At 45.9% G+C, this 17,618-nt stretch overlaps 1 protein-coding gene across 1 annotated transcript in view; it reads left to right on the top strand.

Moving 5' to 3' along the window:
- The window catches only part of ARHGAP35 (Rho GTPase activating protein 35), a 116,217-nt gene that overhangs the window by 54,263 nt on the left and 44,336 nt on the right, over positions 1-17,618 (top strand). The window contains exon 3 of the mRNA XM_090259002.1: positions 3,780-3,924. Coding sequence (XP_090115128.1) covers positions 3,780-3,924 — 145 coding nt within the window. The remainder of the gene's footprint in view (positions 1-3,779; positions 3,925-17,618) is intronic.

The raw sequence follows: 17,618 nt of genomic DNA, 5'->3' as shown, positions 1-17,618 counted from the left end.
CTTACCTTGAAGGCTGGTTTTGAGGTTTCAGTTAATTGTGCAGAGCACCTAGCACAGTGTTCTGCATGTGACCAGCTCCTAATTAATCACTATTACTGTATTTTCCGGTTTTGACTCAGTCATACTCTAAACTTGGAGACACAGATGTGTTCATTGTTCTCAGGGCTTAGTTTCCTCTGGCTAGACACTTTTTTCAATCCAGCCTCTTCAGTGAGGGCCCCCAAGAAGATGGATGTTAGGATGGTGTTACTTTCCTCCCTCCAACGACCTGCTGCTAAGAGGGCTCCAGTGACTCCTAATGAGTGACATACGTCTGACCGGGGATGGAGGCACCTGGAAGGCCACTCAGAAGAAAGGCCTTCCCAGCTGACATTTGCCCAGTGACTGTGCAGGTGCCTGGTGTGGTGCGTGTTGTATCAGCAGCCTGGCCAACTCTTAACGTGCCCCACGGGGTCTGGTTCTCTCACTAGGAAGGTTTACAATTAGTTGTGCAAGAGTTCTTTACCCTATGGAGCCTTTAGTTATTTCAAGGGGGTATTTGACATTCTGTGAACCAGAATGTATTTAAATGAGAGAGAAAGAGAAGCGGGGAGAGAGGGAAACCCATGTCACGCAGCAGGGGAGCTGCCACGGCTGCTGAGGCTGTGGGCTGTGGCGTTGAACCGGCTCTCGGACGCTCCGAGGGGAAGGGGCTGGGGGCAGTTGTTTAACCTACAGGTTCCGTCCAAGGGCCACATCTCCTGGGCAGCAACCAGTATGGCAGGTAGGTTGCAGCCTCCTCTTCGCATACACTGCAGTCCCTTCCTTTTTAAACAGCTGGGTTGTTTTGTTTTTTAAGTTTCACTTTATATTGGCCAAAATTGCCTTTCTGTGTCTTCCTCTTGACCCTTTGAAATTATACGAAATAACCTGTTCTTCTTCCGTGAGATAGTCATGCAGCTATTTGAAATAGCTGTCATAATGCCCCAGTCTCCCCTTCCTCCGAAACCCACGCTCACAAACATTGAGATATGTGCTCTGAAATTATTTAGTTCCTTTATTTTAAAGCATAAGTGAGGAAAAAATGCTCTAAACAAATAGGAAATTTCCTAAAACCACAGAAATACAACTGAAATCTTGGCCTTTGTTAAAATATCTACTAAAGAGGGGGGTAACCAAATAGGATCAGGGTAAATGTACCCAGGAGTATCTCTAGCAATTCTATTCATTTTCAATTTAGTAAGAGCAGTTGAGAAAGTTTACTCACAGACGTGCACAGCCTATAAACCTAAATGTATTTAGGGGTCTCCACACAAATTCCACTAAATCAACTTCTCACTTGGGGTCAACTGTTTCCTTCCTTACCCTGCCCACTTTCATTCCTGTTGGTACCCTTTACGTGGGAACAGATCACTTCCTGTTTAGTCTGAGATTCTTTGAGGACTTCCTGTGCATGCAAACAAGTGGTAAACAAAGAACAGCTGAGAATAAAATATATATATGAAAGAAGGAACAAGCCATTTCTGGGCTGCTGGCTGACATTACCTGAAGTGACAGCCCCAGGCAGACAGTCCAGTCTTCATGTAGCCTGCTAACGGGTGCCCGACTCAGTGTGGGGGACGGAGTGCAATGTGAGTGGGTCCTGGGGCCCGGAGGAGAGCCACGCTCCACAGAGCCGCGCCCTGGCCCTGCGCCACACGCCCACTCTGTGGGGGCCCCTGACACGGCCTCTCAGGGTGCAGGGGTTGGCTGCTGCGCTCTCCTCTTACAGGCTGCCTGAGGCGAGCAGGCTCTGACTATGCTTTACAAAGGAAGAAAAACAAATGATTTATGATGTATCTTCACATGAAATAACCAATCTAGACGGTCTCCCTAGCACCTTCTACTTATATGAAGTACAACATAAAGAGTTTAAGCTTTGGACTCTAACAGACCTGGGTTTGAACCCTGACAGGCAAGTTCTGTGACTTTGATCAAGTGATTTAGCATCTCAGGGACAGCACCCTGCTCACAAGATACTTGTGAGGGTGAAATGACATGATGATGGCAGGGAAGTGGCTCAGCGCCTGGTATACTATACAGTAGTCACCCAGTAAAGGGAAGCCCTTGCTGAAGGAAAGGCAGGGCTGCTTTTATCAGTGCACGTGGGGCCGCCGGATAACACTGAATCAGGTGGTGTTCTCTCCATACTGTTGAACCTATTAACTCTACACTCAGAATATACAAAGAAGACCATCTGGATTTCAGTGACATTCTTTTTTCTTTTTACCAGCCCCAATTCAGCAGAATTTGCCTGTCAAAACTAACAGTAACACTATTCTTCTGAGACTGGAATTAAAGAATAAAAAGGGGAACTTTTAAGAGAACCTATTAGGAAGCTATTTCTAATCACCACAAAGTCTTCTAACCATAGTTCTAGTAAATAGACAATACATTTTAATCTATACTTCCTCTCCTCTCTCATACTAGAACAAGATGAAGATGTGTGTTCTAACAATCTAAGTTAGCTAGAAAATTTAGTGTTCATCAATTCAATACTTACTATGTAGCAGACACTTAAGCTTAAGTTCTTGCTATGCATTATTTCATTCCAGATTCATGACAGATCTGTGGGTGTGGGTGTTAAGAACCCCATTCTACAGATGAAGAAGCCGAGTCCTGGAAAATTTAGTTACTACCCACATCAGTTCTGTCTGACTACAAAACCTGTGCTCTTCATTGCCTTCTTCAGAAAGTTCTTGGGCTAGGCCAGCAGTAACTGGATGACTGGCTAAATGGCTAAGGGTCCGCTGCCATCTGGATGACTCCTAACAGTAATCCAGACCCGCTGAAAAAATACCAGGGCCTTTGCAGACAGACCCTCCTGGGTTTGAGTCTCAGCACTGTCACATACTAGTATCATTTAGGCATGCGACTTTTTTTTTTTTTTTTTTTTTGTAAAATGGAATGTCAGTGAGGCTTAAAAGAAATAATATTTAGGGGTGGGGGTACTGAAAGAGATTAACCAGAGAACATGTATGCGTAGCCCACGGACACAGACAGCAATGTGGTGAAGGAGTGGGAGGCCAGGTAGAAGGGGACAAAGGGGAGGAAAGTGGGGGACATCTGTAATAGTGTCAACAATAAATTAAAACAAACAAACAATATTTGGGACTTGCTTGGTACATAGCAAGCTCTCAAGTCATTGCTGTAGCTGCTACTCCTGCTGCATGAGGAGGTGACCGCTGGGGAAGAAAACAGCCACCTTCTTTGTCACGTTTGATGAGTGAGTCTTACCCTTTGCTTAAGCAGAAGCCTTTAACACCAGGCCCATGTAGAAGGGAATTCTTACTGGGGGCTTTCAGCCCTAGCAGGATATATGCCTGTCTTTGTTCTTTAAAGAGGAAATTATTGGTTTCCAATTCCATCTTTTATCTTTTTTAAAGAGTTTAGCTGTCTCTGAGTGTATAACATCTATTACTCATTCAGGGAGTTTGGAAAACTTCCTGTTTACCCCAGAGCACCCCTGATAAAGGATGTAGATAGTCATCTCATTGTTGTTAAGTAAACGTGGCCTGCTGCTTCTTATAAACACCTTTGTTCTGCTTAATGCAATCTTAGGGTCAAGGTGTGACTATGTGCTAGCTTGCTGGCATCTTGTGTGATATCTGGAGGTGAACAGGTGGGTCTCTTTATGTTGCTTGGAACCTTTCCAGCGGTTCCCACACCACCACGAGCTCCGCTCTGGAAGCCTTCCCAATGTGTAGGTGTGTGATGAGACTCACTTTGTTTTTCTGCTTTCTTTCCTCTTTCCTGGACAGAAACCAAAGCCCAAACCCCGGCCATCCATCACAAAGGCAACCTGGGAGAGTAACTATTTTGGGGTCCCCTTAACGACCGTCGTGACTCCAGAGAAGCCAATTCCTGTTTTTATTGAGAGATGCATTGAGTACATTGAAGCCACAGGTAAGCGTGTTACCTCGGAGCCGATTACAGCTTTCACTGTCTGCAGGACGCTCTCCAGGGCGCTAAGCCATCTGGAGGTCCTGGAAACCACTCCCCTCGAGGGTGAGAGCTAAGTAGCAGCAGCTCTCGGTACCCCCTGCGTCTCCATAGCTGTGAGGCTGTGGTGTGGGGTCAGGGGAGCAGTCCTGTCCTCAGGGCTGCAGTTGGGGCCTTTCGAGGTGGTGCCTTCTCTGTCCCCACCCCACCCCCCCTCAGCTCCCTGTCACAGCCTGCGGCCCGTTTGTCAGCTTCTTGAGGGCATTGTGTCCTCAGCGCCAGACTGGACACATTTGGTTTAATAATACGAATGACTAGTTGTGACTGTTATAGCCTTTGGCCACTGATCAGGTGCCTGGGATTCTTATATTGATAGATTTTTATTTATTTATTTATTTTTACACTGAGGTTAGAAACCAGTTAGATGCTTGGGTGTCTTCTGGTCAAGGAGCTGCATTTCAGCTAATCTAACAACTTGGTGTCATTGCAACGGCAACTATCTGAAAATTCTTCTGCATTGTTCTTGAAGTGGCACAACTTTACCTGTGTTAAAACATTTACTTCATTCATTTAGAGCTGTCATAACGTGTCTTCTGGCCTCTCTTTTGAAATCCCTGGAGCATCCAGTTTTATGCTGTTATTTCCTTGTTCTTCTCCTGGATGCTTTCAAAGCTGATGAGCTTTGAGGAGACGGAGATACAGTGTGTACAGGGTAGCGTGGATTCTTGAGAATTAATAGTTGAGCTCAAGAATATAGGCTTAAACTGATTGGAACCCATGGTGGGGATTATGGCCTTCCTATGTGTTCTTCTTGATTACAGTGCTATCTGTAGTGATATTAAGGATTGTGTTGTGTGGAAAGCCTGCCAGGCTCTGCTGATAATTTCAGCAGTAGCGTATTAAGTTGAGTGACTGGTATTAGTATTTTCCTAGGATATGTGGAATCAGGAAAACTAGGTTTCAGGTTGAAGCCCGCTAAAGACTCGTTATTTCCAGGGTTTTCTCTGCAGCACACCAGGGCTGAAGCCCAGCTGATCTGCGTCTGTGTTTAGCCCATTCTGTACCCAAAGCTCCTTCTGCGTGTCCATCTTTTGGACGCTGTTTTGTATTAGTCTCTTCCTGTCACTTCTCCCTTGGTCCAGGAGGAAATCTACACAAAGCAGTTCAGCGATTGAAGCCTCTGTTGTTGACCCAACATTTCAGAGAGACAGTTTGTGGCATTGAGGGGAGGTGGGGGGGTGGCACTTCTCCTTTTTTAAAAAGGAAAAATTATTTCAGATTTATAGGAAAGTTACAGATATGATGCACCTTTACTCCTAAATACTTTAGTATTTCCTAAAGACATTTTCTTACATCACCATGCAATTTTGAAAACTAGAACATTAGCTCCAGTCACTACTAACCTTTCTAATCCATGGACATTTTCCTCTCATCAGTTGTTCCCTTAATGTCCTTCAGAGCGGAAGACAGGGTGTTGGTGTGGTGTTTGGTGGGGGGCGGGGGTCCAGGATTAATCCCAGACCACATGTTACATTTAGTTGTCATGTCTCTTCAGTCTCTTTTAACTTAAAACCATACAGTCTGCCTGTTTTTCATGGTCTCCATAGTTAAAGAGCACAGATCAGTTATTTTGTAGGATGTTCCTCAACTTGGGTTTTTGTTTTTTGTGGCTTTTTTTTTTTTAATGTTCCCTCTCGATTAGATTTGAGTTTGTGCTTTTGGCAGAAACATCAGGGAAGCAATGTTGCATCACACCAGGTGACATGTGATGTCAGTTTGTCCCCTCCCTGGAGATATCCACTTTGATCCCTTGATTAGGGTGGTGGTGTCTGCCAGGCGTCTCCACTGTGAAGCTCCTCTTTGCCCTGTGTAATGAATAAGGATTTGGTGGGGAGGTGCTTTGAGACCCAGTATCTGGTTACCCCTAACACTTTCACCTACCAGTGTTAGTACCCACTGATGATTCTTGCCGGAGACAGCAATCACATGTTCTTCCAGCTCTGCAACTCCTTCTACGTTTATGAGTTGGGATTTTCCTGTCCGGCAGAGTTTCGCCATCTCAGGAGGAGCTTTTGTGAGTGGCCTCCTTGAGTGGCTCGCAGGTAGCACCAGGGGCCTGAGTGTGGCCCAAGTGCCCTTAGCGGAGCACAGCAGTGGTCTTGATCTACCTGATTGCCTTGCTTCTCTCACTCCTGGGTTGTGATTAGCTTTTTTAACACCCAGTGACAAAATTTTACCTCCTCTTGCTCTTCTACTTACATATCCTTACAGGTATGAAGACCCCTCAACCGTGCCCACAGTCCGCCACCAGGCTGCTGCCCCTCTTAGAGCTCTGTTAGACTGCTCCACTGTCCTCCCTGCCACCAGAAGGTGTGGTGCTTCAGGGACATCTCTGACTCATCTAGTCGCTTCCCAGGTTTGGTGCTTCTGCTTTGAAATCTCCTGGCTCTATCCTTGACTTCAGTTCCACTGGCCCACCCTCCTCGGTCCGTCCTGATTGTGGGACAGTCCTGCTGACAGCCTCTCCTGGCCTCCTGGCTGCCTGCCGCGTGCCGACCACGCTCGACTGGCCTTCTGCTCCCGTCTGCAGTACGGGCCGGCCGTGATTGCTGCCGCCTTCCTCTCCCTCCTCCTCTCCTCTCCCTTCATTCTTCCTTTACTCCTTCCTTCGCCCCCTCACCCCCACTTCGTTCTGTTTTCTACTGTGGCAGGCATTCATTTTCAAACCGTTTTAAAGAAGACAATATATTAGAAGAACATGAACCAAACAGTGTTTCTTTGCTTTGAGTGTGCCCTTCATACGTCTGAAACGTGTCCCACATTCCTCCTGCCTCTGGAACTTGTCCTCATCCTTAAAGACTCCCCCACCCCTGCAGCGCTTCGATGTTACCTCCCTGGCAGTTCTTCTCAAGCACATTTCTCCCCGCCTGAGAACAGGACCCGCTGTCCTCCTATCTACCTAGAGCCTGGCACCCAATACACATTTAACTGTTGATCGAATGAGTGGTTTGCAACCTGAAACACCTGAATCCTACTGTTTTCTTCTTCCTTTGCCCTTTTACATTTTGGTCGTGTACTTCCCTTCATTGGCATTAGTTTGTGCTTTTATAGAATTTCAAAGAGAAAATTCAACCTGGTATCTGTGAGCTTAGTGTGTGTGTTGGGGTATGGTACTTGTGTACTCCATTGTCTTTCTTTTCTTTCTTTAAATCTTCACCCGAGGACATGCTCATTGATTTTAGAAAGGGGAAGGGAGGGAGAGACAGAGACAGAGAGAAAGAGAGAAACATTGATGTGAGAGAGGAACATTGATTGGCCGCCTCCCATATGCACTCCAACCGGGACTTAACCTGCAACCCAGGCATCTGCCTGGCTGGGAACTGAACCAGCGACCTTTCCATTTACAGGACAGTGCTCCAACCAGCTGAGCCACACTGGCCACGGCTGTACTCCATCTTCTAAAAGAACTTTTTTCCTATTTATATTATAAAGTATGTTCATTTGTAGAAATTCAACAGAAGAATATGAAAAAGAATTTAAAGATTCATTGATTTCCACTTAGTGAAAACCACTGTTAATGGTTTAATATATTTCCTTACAATAGTATTTCTCTGCATATGTGTATAGTTTTTACTTTTACATAATTCAAAATAGGTGGTGTGATAGTTCTCAGAATGTTTTGAACATAATTTAGATGAGGCAAAAGAGCCCAGAATTCACCCACTAGTTTACCTAATTCTATTTTCCTGCAGAAAAAGAATTTAATAACCAGGATTGGTTTGGCCTTGGCTGGTATGCTCAGTGGATTGAGCATCAGCCTACGAACCAAAAGGTTTCTGGTTCGATTCCCAGTCAGGGCACAGGCCTGGGTTGCGGGCCAGGCCTCCAGTTGGGGGTGCTCACGAGGCAGCCACACAGTGATGTTTCTCTCCCTCTCTTTCTCCGTCTCTCCCCTCTCTCTAAAAATAAATAATTTTTTTTAAGTCGGTTTGGAGGACCATTTTTTGAGAACCACTGATTTTTAAATCAGACATTGTTTTGGGAGCATGCTCCCATCATCAAATACTCTTTGAAAACATGACTTTTAATTGTTGAATCTTATTCCATTAAATGTCTCTACCACAGATTATTTAACCATTCCTCTGCTGTGTGGCCTGCGTAGCTTTTTCCCGGTGTTCTTAAACAGATTCGCTAGGGAGGCACTTTAGGACACTGACACAGAGCTTCGGATCTAGCTGGCCTGGGGTGTGAACCTTTGCCGTTTGCTCACCTGTAAACCGAGGGCGATGGCAGGGCCTGCCTCCCGGGGCCGCCGCGAGGGCGCGGGCGTGGACGCTTGCCCGTGAGGCGCCGCGGCGGTGCCAGCACCCAGGAGCGCACAGGGCGCGCTGGTCCTCGCTGTGAGCTTCGGCCCCGTGCGTTTGATCTCCCTTTGTACTGCCTGTAAGGCTTTCCTGTGACTTTTGTTTCTTTCCTCCCCAACTTTTAACTTTGAGCATTGTAAAACCCATCGCAAAGTTGTAAGAGTTATTCAACAGTCCCCCAGTGCTCACCGGTAGTTGACATTTTGCAGCATTTCCCCTTCCTCCCCTAGTTTTTATAGCTGTTGAGCCATTTGAAAGTACTGCAGGCTGTCATTTCACTCCTAAAAATCTCAGCATAGGTCCCTAAGCGTAAGGACTTTCTCCTCCGTAACTGCAATAACTTTATCACTTTTAAGAATGTTAGCATTAATTCAATAGTATTTTACGTAAGTGATCTGTGTTTAAATTAAATGTACTCATCTGACTTAAAACTGTCTCTTAGAGCTGAATTTTTTTGTTCTGGGAGGCAATCAATATTCACAGTACGTTTGGCCATTGCCTCTTCGTCTCCGTTAGTCCAGAACAGTTCTCTCTGCCCTCCCCCTTTTAATGATGACCTTTTTGAAAAGTCTAGACAGTTGTCTTGTGTAATGTCCCTTTGCGTGGTGTGCTGTCTGTTCCTCTTCATCATCCTCAGCCCTGCTGACACCGTCCATAGCCACCTCATCGTTGGCTCCTGTCTGAGCAGAGGGCCGGGACGGGAGACACAGTGACCCTCCCTGGACAGGGCGCACCGGCGAATCGGCTGTGGGGCACCATAGGGTTTCCTTGAGTGATAGAATGAATTATGGATTAGGTTTTTTCCCAGCCCCCACTGACTTGCACTTTTCGTAGGGAAACCTGTGCTGCCACCTGACCTCCCCATCCCATCTCTCCCTCTTATTCTTGGTAGAAATTGCCATTGACCTCATGGGAGTCGCTTCTAGCTCATTGGAAATGATACTGCAGACGAAGTGTGTTTGCCAGGCCTGCCCGGAGCAGTTCAAAGCTGAAAGTTGTTTCCCTGTTTTCGTGTCTGTCTCGTACACCTTGGCGCTGTGCTTGTTCTGGCAAATGACATAGTGCAGCATCACTTTCAAGGGCAGCGCTCGGGACCTGACACTCTCGCAGGTGGCGGAGGGGAGGAAACCCCGTATGCCTCTCCTTTCGTGCCTCCGGGCCCCTTCCCAGCCAGGGTTACAGCCAGCGGTACTGTGGGAACAAGCCCAACCAAAACCTCGAGGTGGGGAGGGGGTGGCATGACCCTTAAGATTTGCAACAGCTGGAACCATTCCATCACCTTACAAATATTTTTCTAATTACAACAGCAATACACTTGTTTGTTATTAAAAAATCCAATCATTACAAATACCCATAGATTTTCTATAGGTATATAACAGAAAATAAAAGTCCCTTATAACGCCAGTCTCCAGAAGTAATCTGCAGTAATAGCTGGAGTATCTTTTCTGGTAATGCTGCTGCTCAAAATGTTTAAACACCTGAGACCACAAGCCAAGCCTGTGTGGCTCAGCGGACAGAGAGCCTGCCTACAAAGTAAACACCTGGGATCACGAAAGTTTCCTTCTTTCTTTCTGCTATATAGTACTCCACTGTGTAAATGTACCAGTTTTTTGATCTGCTTATTTACTGATGAGCACTTAGGGTGTTTCCAGCACTTGGCTATTGTAAATAGCGCTGCTGTGAACATAGGGGTGCATAGGTTCTTTTGAATTGGTGAAAGAAATACCATATGATCTCACCTATAAGAGGAACCTAATGAACAAAGCAAAAAAAGAGCAAGACAGAACCAGAGAATGGAAACAAGGAATAGACTGACCATGACCCAAGGGGAGGGGGGAGGGGAAGAAGGGAGAAAGGAAGGGGAAGGGTCTAGTCAAAGAACATGTATAAACGACCCATGGGCATGGACAGCGGGGTGGGAATTGGCTGGGGGGGTGGGCAGGGAAGAGCAACAAGGAAAAATATTGGGACAACTGTAAAAGAACAAGTTTTAGCCCTGGCTGGTGTGGCTCAGTGGATTGAGCACCGGCCAGTGACCCAGCAGATCGCTGGTTGATTCCCGGTCAGGGCACATGCCTGGGTTGTGGGCCAGGTCCCTGGTTGGGGGCATGAAGGGCAACCAACTGATATTCTTCTCGCACATCGCCGTTTCTCTCTCTCTTTCTCCCTCCCTTTCCCTCTCTCTGAAAATAAATAAAATCTTTTTAAAAACTAAAAAAAATGAGCAATTTTAAAAAGGCAAAAATTACATAAGTAAATAAAACAAGATCATGTGCATACTGTTTTGCATGTTTTCTGTTTGTTTTAATTTAATACTGTATACCTCAGGCATCATTTTTTTATTTCACCCCTGACCCAGCTGCATATTCTAATCTTGGATCTGAGTCGGGGGGCGGCAGGATTTGATGTCAGAGGCGGGTCTGTGGCAGTGTAGGCAGAGAAGCTTTGCAGGCAACTCCACGGTCCAGTGGTGGCCTGTGGCCAGGCCCTGTGACTGCTGTGTCCCCTCCCCATAGTTTGTGAGTCAGTGTTAATTCCTCCTAACACAGATCACAAGGAAAGGACCACTGCCTTGTCACTTGGAAGTTGGCGGCTCCTGCGGTCAATTGCCATGACTGTGTCTGAGCTGCTCCTTCATGTTTCGGGGTCAGCCCAGGACCTTGTGGGTGGAGACTGCTCGGGTTTGCACCTGTCTTTTTCCTGATCTTTCGGACCAGTTTATTTACCCTTGTATTGTATTTTCTAAAATTGGAATGTGTTCCAGCCAGTAGGTAGAAGAGCTTCCAGATTGATTTGCGGATGCTTTTAGCCCCAGCACAGGGACAGCCTTGGTGCTTGCTGTGCTAATAGGGTATTAGATTTTCACTCTCAGCTCTGGTTACATTGGGGGGAGGGGGAATTGAAGAGGCCATGTAACTACCACAGCTGCTCTGGGGTCGTCACTGGGAAGGGGATATGCTGGGGGTCAGACAGACTATCTTCCTGTCTAGAATGCTGCTTCTTCCCGTTTTCACTCACGTGGAAAATTGATCAGAACCATGGAGTCCCTGCTCCTTTCTATAGCAGTGTGACTCCTGAGAGAGAGAACACTGGCCCCGATAATCTAAGCTCTCTCTGCATGGCTGGAAGTAGCAGTATTCATTTTGGTTCAAAGTGTATCTATGGAGTCTGGGTGAGTACTTACTTTTAGAACCTACTCACAATTCTCTGGAGAATAATTTCTCATGATAAGTATGCTATCTTTGCACCTCACTGTGGTCACAGAACTAATAAGGATTTAAATCGTGGGTCTCTGGATCAATTTTAGGACAAAGCTTTTTTTCCCCACAGCTGGTGGAGATATTCTCGTCCTCCAGTGGCAAAACCTCCTGCGGGAGTTTCCAAGTGCCTCTCCTTCCCACACCAGGAAGTGTCGTATCCTGCAGGCTAAGTGCCTAGTACCTGCTCATCTGGGCTCTGCGCATGTATTCCCCACACCCAGGCCTCGCCTGTCAGTGATTTAACTAAAAACAGCATTATGGCCCTGGCTGGTGTGGCTCAGTGGATTGAGCGCTGGCCTGTGAACCAAAGGGTCTCAGGTTCAATTCCCAGTCAGGGCACAGGCCTGGGTTGCAGGCCAGGTGTCCTGTTCGGGGTGTGCGACAGGCAACCACAGGTTGATGTTTTTCTCCTTCTTGTCCTCCCTCCCTGCCTCTCTCTTATATATATATACATATATAAATAAATAAATATATATAAAAATAAATAAAAATAAATAAAAACGACATTATTTCTAAGTGATTATTTTTTACATTTTTGCTGGCAGTGGGAGGGGCAGGGCAACAGGGCAGTCCTTTTTCTTAATTGCTTTGCTTACTGAGATGCAACCAATCCCCAGCATCTCTAGCAAGTGCTGCAGAGGGCTGCGAAAGCACTTACTCCCAGGGAGAAGCAGTTTCATTTAGGCAGAAGGCCCCCTGTTTTCTGTCTTGACTTATAATGTATTCAAACCTTGTCATATAAATAACTGTAGGTCACAGTTTTGTTAGTGCATCTTAATTTCAGTTAGTCCCTGTGGAATGGAAAACTCCCCGTAGTCAAGGAAGCCTAGCAGCTGATTAAAATAGTAAGGCCGAAGATGGCCTCCATCACACTGACGCTCCCGTTTTCTATTCCTGACACATTTATTGTGTGCTTGCTGTGGCCCAAGCATTGTACAGGGCACTCGGCACGCGTGCTCTCACTGACAGGAGATTTTGTTGCTCTAAGATAGCAGAGGTGGTGGGAAGCTGGCCCTTGGAAGGGAGTCAGGGTACATCACTGTGGGGAGATCGTGGTGTCATCAAAGTGCAGCGTTAACCTGGCTGGAGAGAAGGCGGTGGCATTTATATTCTCTTCCCTACAAAACCTGGTGACAGAACTGGGGCTCGGTCTTTGGGGCAGCACAGATCCTACCTGGGCACAGTATTGCAGCTGAAATCTATTTTCAAAGCCCTTTGCCAGAGGGTGTAAGATTCAGCCACCCTGCCCTGCCTTGGGGTCTCGGTGCCTGCACTTAGCAGGCTGTGTAATGCAAGAGGCCCTTTTTCCGTTTGCCTTCTGGGGCACGGTTTCTGAGGGGCAGCAGAATCAGGTCCAGTCTGACCTCTTATCTCTGGGTGAGTGGGAAAATGCAGGATCTAACACCAAGTGGTTGTAGAAATACAAACTTCCTGACAAGTCACTCTTAGATCTAAAAATATTTAGTTGACTATCTTGTCATTGGAGAGGTGGCAGATTTTATTAACTCAACATCTGTATTGAATATTTCTATTTATTAAGCATCTGCTGTATTCTAGGCACTGTGTTGGACTAAAGTTTGCCTGCATAAGGCCCAGGGCAGCTGGAGACAGACATAATTACACACATGCGTAACAAAGTCAGGTAAGGAACACTGCTCAGTTTTAAAGTCACTGGGGAATAAAACGGCAGACAAGAGGACCAAAGGAGGATCCGGGGCAGTTAGAACCCTCTCCCACTGCTGCTGGGAATATAAACAGGTATATAACCTCACTTTGGAAAACTCTTTGGTGGTTTATTAAAAGTTAAGCATACACTTACCATTCCACTCATAGGTGTTTGCCCAAGAGAGATGAAGACATGTTCACACAAAGACTTGTACTCAGCTGTTTGCAACTGCTTTGTTCATGAAATCCCAAGCTGGGAACCACCCATCCACGGGTTAGTAAATGAGCCGGGCTCGCCTACAACTGGAATACTACTCAGGAGCCAAAAGGAATGAATGCCTGCTACGTGCACCAACGTGGCTGAGGCTCAAATCCTTAAAAGCTGAGAGTGATAGAAGCCAGACACGAAAGACTGCAAGTTACGATTCCAGTTATACCCAGCTCTGGAAAATGCAGACTAATCTGTAGTGACAGCAGGCAGGTCAGTGGTTGCCTGGGAGCTTGGAGTGGCAGGAATTGATTGCAAAGGGACATGGGAAAACTTTTGGGGATGATGGAAATGTTTTGTATCTTGATTGTGGTGATGATTTCAATCCTGTGTACATATTTCAAAGTTATCGAATTGTGCACCTTTTGTTGTTGTTGTTAGTTCATGTCTTTTTATTAATCCATATACAGTTACTTGTCTTCTGGTTTGTAGAAGCAATAGGTCAGACAGTATTTGCCACAAAAATGCCTGTCCAAGTGGCTGGCCATAAAACCTCCCGCAGCACATTCCTCTGAAGGGCACCCCCGACGAAGGTGACCAACTTGTGCCATTCTCATCACTTCAGAGTGTTTCAGGACAGCCGACCTAACCTTCTTTCACGCGCGCTCATTCGTCTGGGGAGTGGTGTGAGCTTCCTCTTCCTCACTTAGCACTGCCACACGTCAGCACGCGGTGAAGAGTGGGCTCCTTCTGAGTGCTGTAGTCAGACCAGGTATGCCTGTCTTCCAGTTGCTTGCCGGCAGAGATCAGCCTTTGCTGATCAGGAGGAATTCCTTCCTCGTTCGGGTCTTGGCCTTTACGTTTTCTTTTGTATCTGAGGGTTCAAACTCGAGAATCATGGCCTTCCCCGTAAGGGTGTTCATGAAAATCTGCATTTTGGCAGCAGTTCCACTGCAAATGGTGGATCAGAAAGCCCAAAATGTGCACTTTTAATGGGTACCATTTACTGTACAATATATAAATTATGCCTTAATAGTTGATTTTTTAAAAGATTTGCCCTGGCTGGTGTGGCTCAGTGGATTGAGCGCCAGCCTGTGAACCAAGGGGTCGCTGTTTCGGTTCCCAGTCAGGACCCATTCCTGGGTTGCGGGCCAGGTCCCCAGTTGGGGGTGCACAGGAAATGACCACACATTGATGCTTCTTTTCCTCTCTTTCTTCCTCCTTTCCTCTCTCTAAAAACAAATCTTATTTTTATTTATTTGTTTTTAGAGAGAGGGCAAGAAAGGGAAAAGAAGGGAGACAAACATCAGTGTGCAAAAAGGACATCAATCGGTTGCCTTTCGCACGTACCCAACAGGGGACCTGGCCCGCAACCCAGGCATGTGCCCTGACCGGGAATCAAACCGGCGGTCTTTTGGTTTGTGGGATGATACCCAACCCACTGAACCACATCAGTCAGGGCAATAGTTGATTTTTTTAAACTAAAAAAAAAATATATCAATGTGGAAACGTTTTCTGGGAACTTGATATTTACATGGTTTCAGAATATCAACCAGCACATAAATTACCAATTACGAAAGAAATGTACCTTTATAACGGAGCGATATGGAGGTTTCTGCCTTAACAAAATGATCACCCAGCACCCTCACTAGCAGTTCAGGCTAACATTGTGTGCCTCCTTGCCAAAGATAATTAATCTGAATCTTGTCAGGAGGAAACAATCAGTTAAATCCAGAATGTGATACAGAACAGCTGGCTGAGACTCAATAAAAAGTTCAGGGTTGTGAAAAAAGAGTTTGGGGGCCTAATGCAACTCCTGCATGTAGAACATGAACCCATTTCCCATTTAGATGCCAAGTCATGAGCTTTGGCGTCACCCTGGCCTCCTGACTTCCCGTGCAGTAGCCAGCCTTAAACTATCTAAGCCTCGTTTTCCTGTTTCTTCAAATTGGGAATAAAAATAACAGCTCCTTCAAAAGGCAAATTTTTAGAATTAAATAAACTCCTGTTGGTAATGTTCTTAGAATGCCTGGTCCGTAGTAATCACCCAGTCAGTGTTAGCCATCATTTTGGTGGCTCCTATCACTGATTGGCTGTGGCTGCAGAAGTCCAAACAGGACATTCCCCCAAGCAATAATGAATGAGATTGGACAATGCCTGTAGGCAGCTTTTAAAATCTTTGCACTTATGTGGACATGGACGGCAGGGCGGGGATTGACTATGGGAGTGGGGCGGGGTGGGGCAGTGGAGAGCGATGGGACGGAATTGGGACAGCTGTAATAGAACGACAATACCAAAAGATATTAAAATAAAAAAATTAAAACTTCTCACTTAAGTGTAGCATCCATTAATAGAAGTATATTCACCCTGGCGAGGTAGCTCAGTTGGTTAGAACATCGTCCCAATACACCAAGGTTGCAGGTCTGATCCCGGGTCAGAGCACATACAACAATCAATGAATGCATAAATAAATGGAAAACAAATTTCTCTCTCAAATAAATAAAACTAAAAAAAAATTTTCCACCTCCTGCCGCCGAGTTTGCTCATCAGGCATAACCACTACCTGGTGTCTAACCCTTATAGAATAGTTATGTCTGCCTTTTTTTAAAATTTAATTTATTGACTTTTAGAGAGGAAGGGGAGAAAGAGAGAAACATTAACTTGTTATTCCAGTTATTTATTCATTCATGGTTGATTCTTGTATGTGCCCTGACTAGGGATCGAACCCACAACCTTGATGTATCAGGATAATACTCTTAACTGATTGAGCTACCTGGCCAGGGCTAGTTTGGCCTAATTTTGTTCTTTAAAAATGAACTCAGACCAAATGCAGTTTTGGTCTGGCTTCTTTTACTTAACATTATGTCTGAGTTCATCTGTGGTTGAATTTGTAAATTTATCCATGGTTGTGTTGGTCGTAGATCATTTATTCTCATTGCTGTATGGTATTCCATCATGTGAATAACCCACAATTTATCTATTCATTCTAACTCTTCATGGACATTTGGGCACTTCCAATTTGGGGCTATTAATGAATATTGCTGCTAAGGACATTCTTATGCATGGATTTTGGTGCATTTGTGTGTGCTCACATGCTTCAGATATATAGCCAGGAGTGAAACAGTTTTTAATAATTAATTCTAGCATGTTGAACATCATGGTTTAAAAGATGTCTTGAAGCACATATCAGTCCCTGAGGGGTAATAATTTACAAGGCTGAGAGCTAACCAGTAAGGGGATCTCTGCTACCTATTTGTGGCTTTGTAGTTCCTATCGTTTAAGGGTACAGGGGTCCTGCTGACGGAGGTGTGGGTGCACAGGGCTATCTCACCCACTCTTTGAGCAATTGGATTTTTCCCATTTGCAAAGTGTGCCTGTCTGGAATGATCTTGAATCCTTCCAGGACCTTGTAGTGTAGTTCTGCTCTTTGCTGGGGCCTCCCTATGGTTTCAGAGTTGACACTGTGGTTTGCAGAGATCTTGATAACCCCTCAGTTTTTCCTCCCCGTCACAGTAGGGAATTGCTCTCTGAGTAACTTTTGGCCATTGGTAGCACAGATAAGTTGTTGTTATTGACACCTACCAGTGAGACTCCAAAATGAAAGGTTCAGCCCTGTGGGCAGTTTGGGAGGGTAGGAGGGAGGAGGATGAGCCCAGAAGCAGGCTCTTATCCTCGAATCTCTGAGGTGATCGAAAAGCAAAGCCCTGCATCCATGACTTAAGGGCTGTGGCTGTAGATGAGCTTGTCTGCATCGCTGGCAGGTCAGAGGTGGCCCTTGACTCCTCTACGCAAATGGAAGCCCTCAATAAAAATGGTCTTTGACAGAATACTTAGAGCTGTGACCTCCCTTCTGGTTTAGCTCATTTGCCTGGGTAAATGAGCAAAGTGCTTTCTTCATGGCAGATTTAAATTTCACCACTAATTGAGGGGAGCATCTTCAGGGAACGACGCTTGCCATTAGATCGGAGGCCTTTGGGAGACCACCAGGCAACAAACACATCAGGGCAGATTAAAGCAGGAGGTGGAGATGGGGCGAGTACAGAGTGCAGGTGTTGCTGGTAACGTGGGATGGGCCACGTGAAGACTTTTGCCCCTTGCCTGTGGGGACCATGCGCCTGTGCAGGTGCATGTTATGTTTTGGTGGCCTTTCGCCCTTTTTTC

The sequence above is a fragment of the Furipterus horrens genome, unplaced genomic scaffold (genome assembly GCF_987537825.1).
Source record: "Furipterus horrens unplaced genomic scaffold, mFurHor1.1.pri manual_scaffold_13, whole genome shotgun sequence".
Classification (NCBI taxonomy): Eukaryota; Metazoa; Chordata; class Mammalia; order Chiroptera; family Furipteridae; genus Furipterus; species Furipterus horrens.
This window is presented reverse-complemented; position numbering and strand designations above follow the sequence as displayed.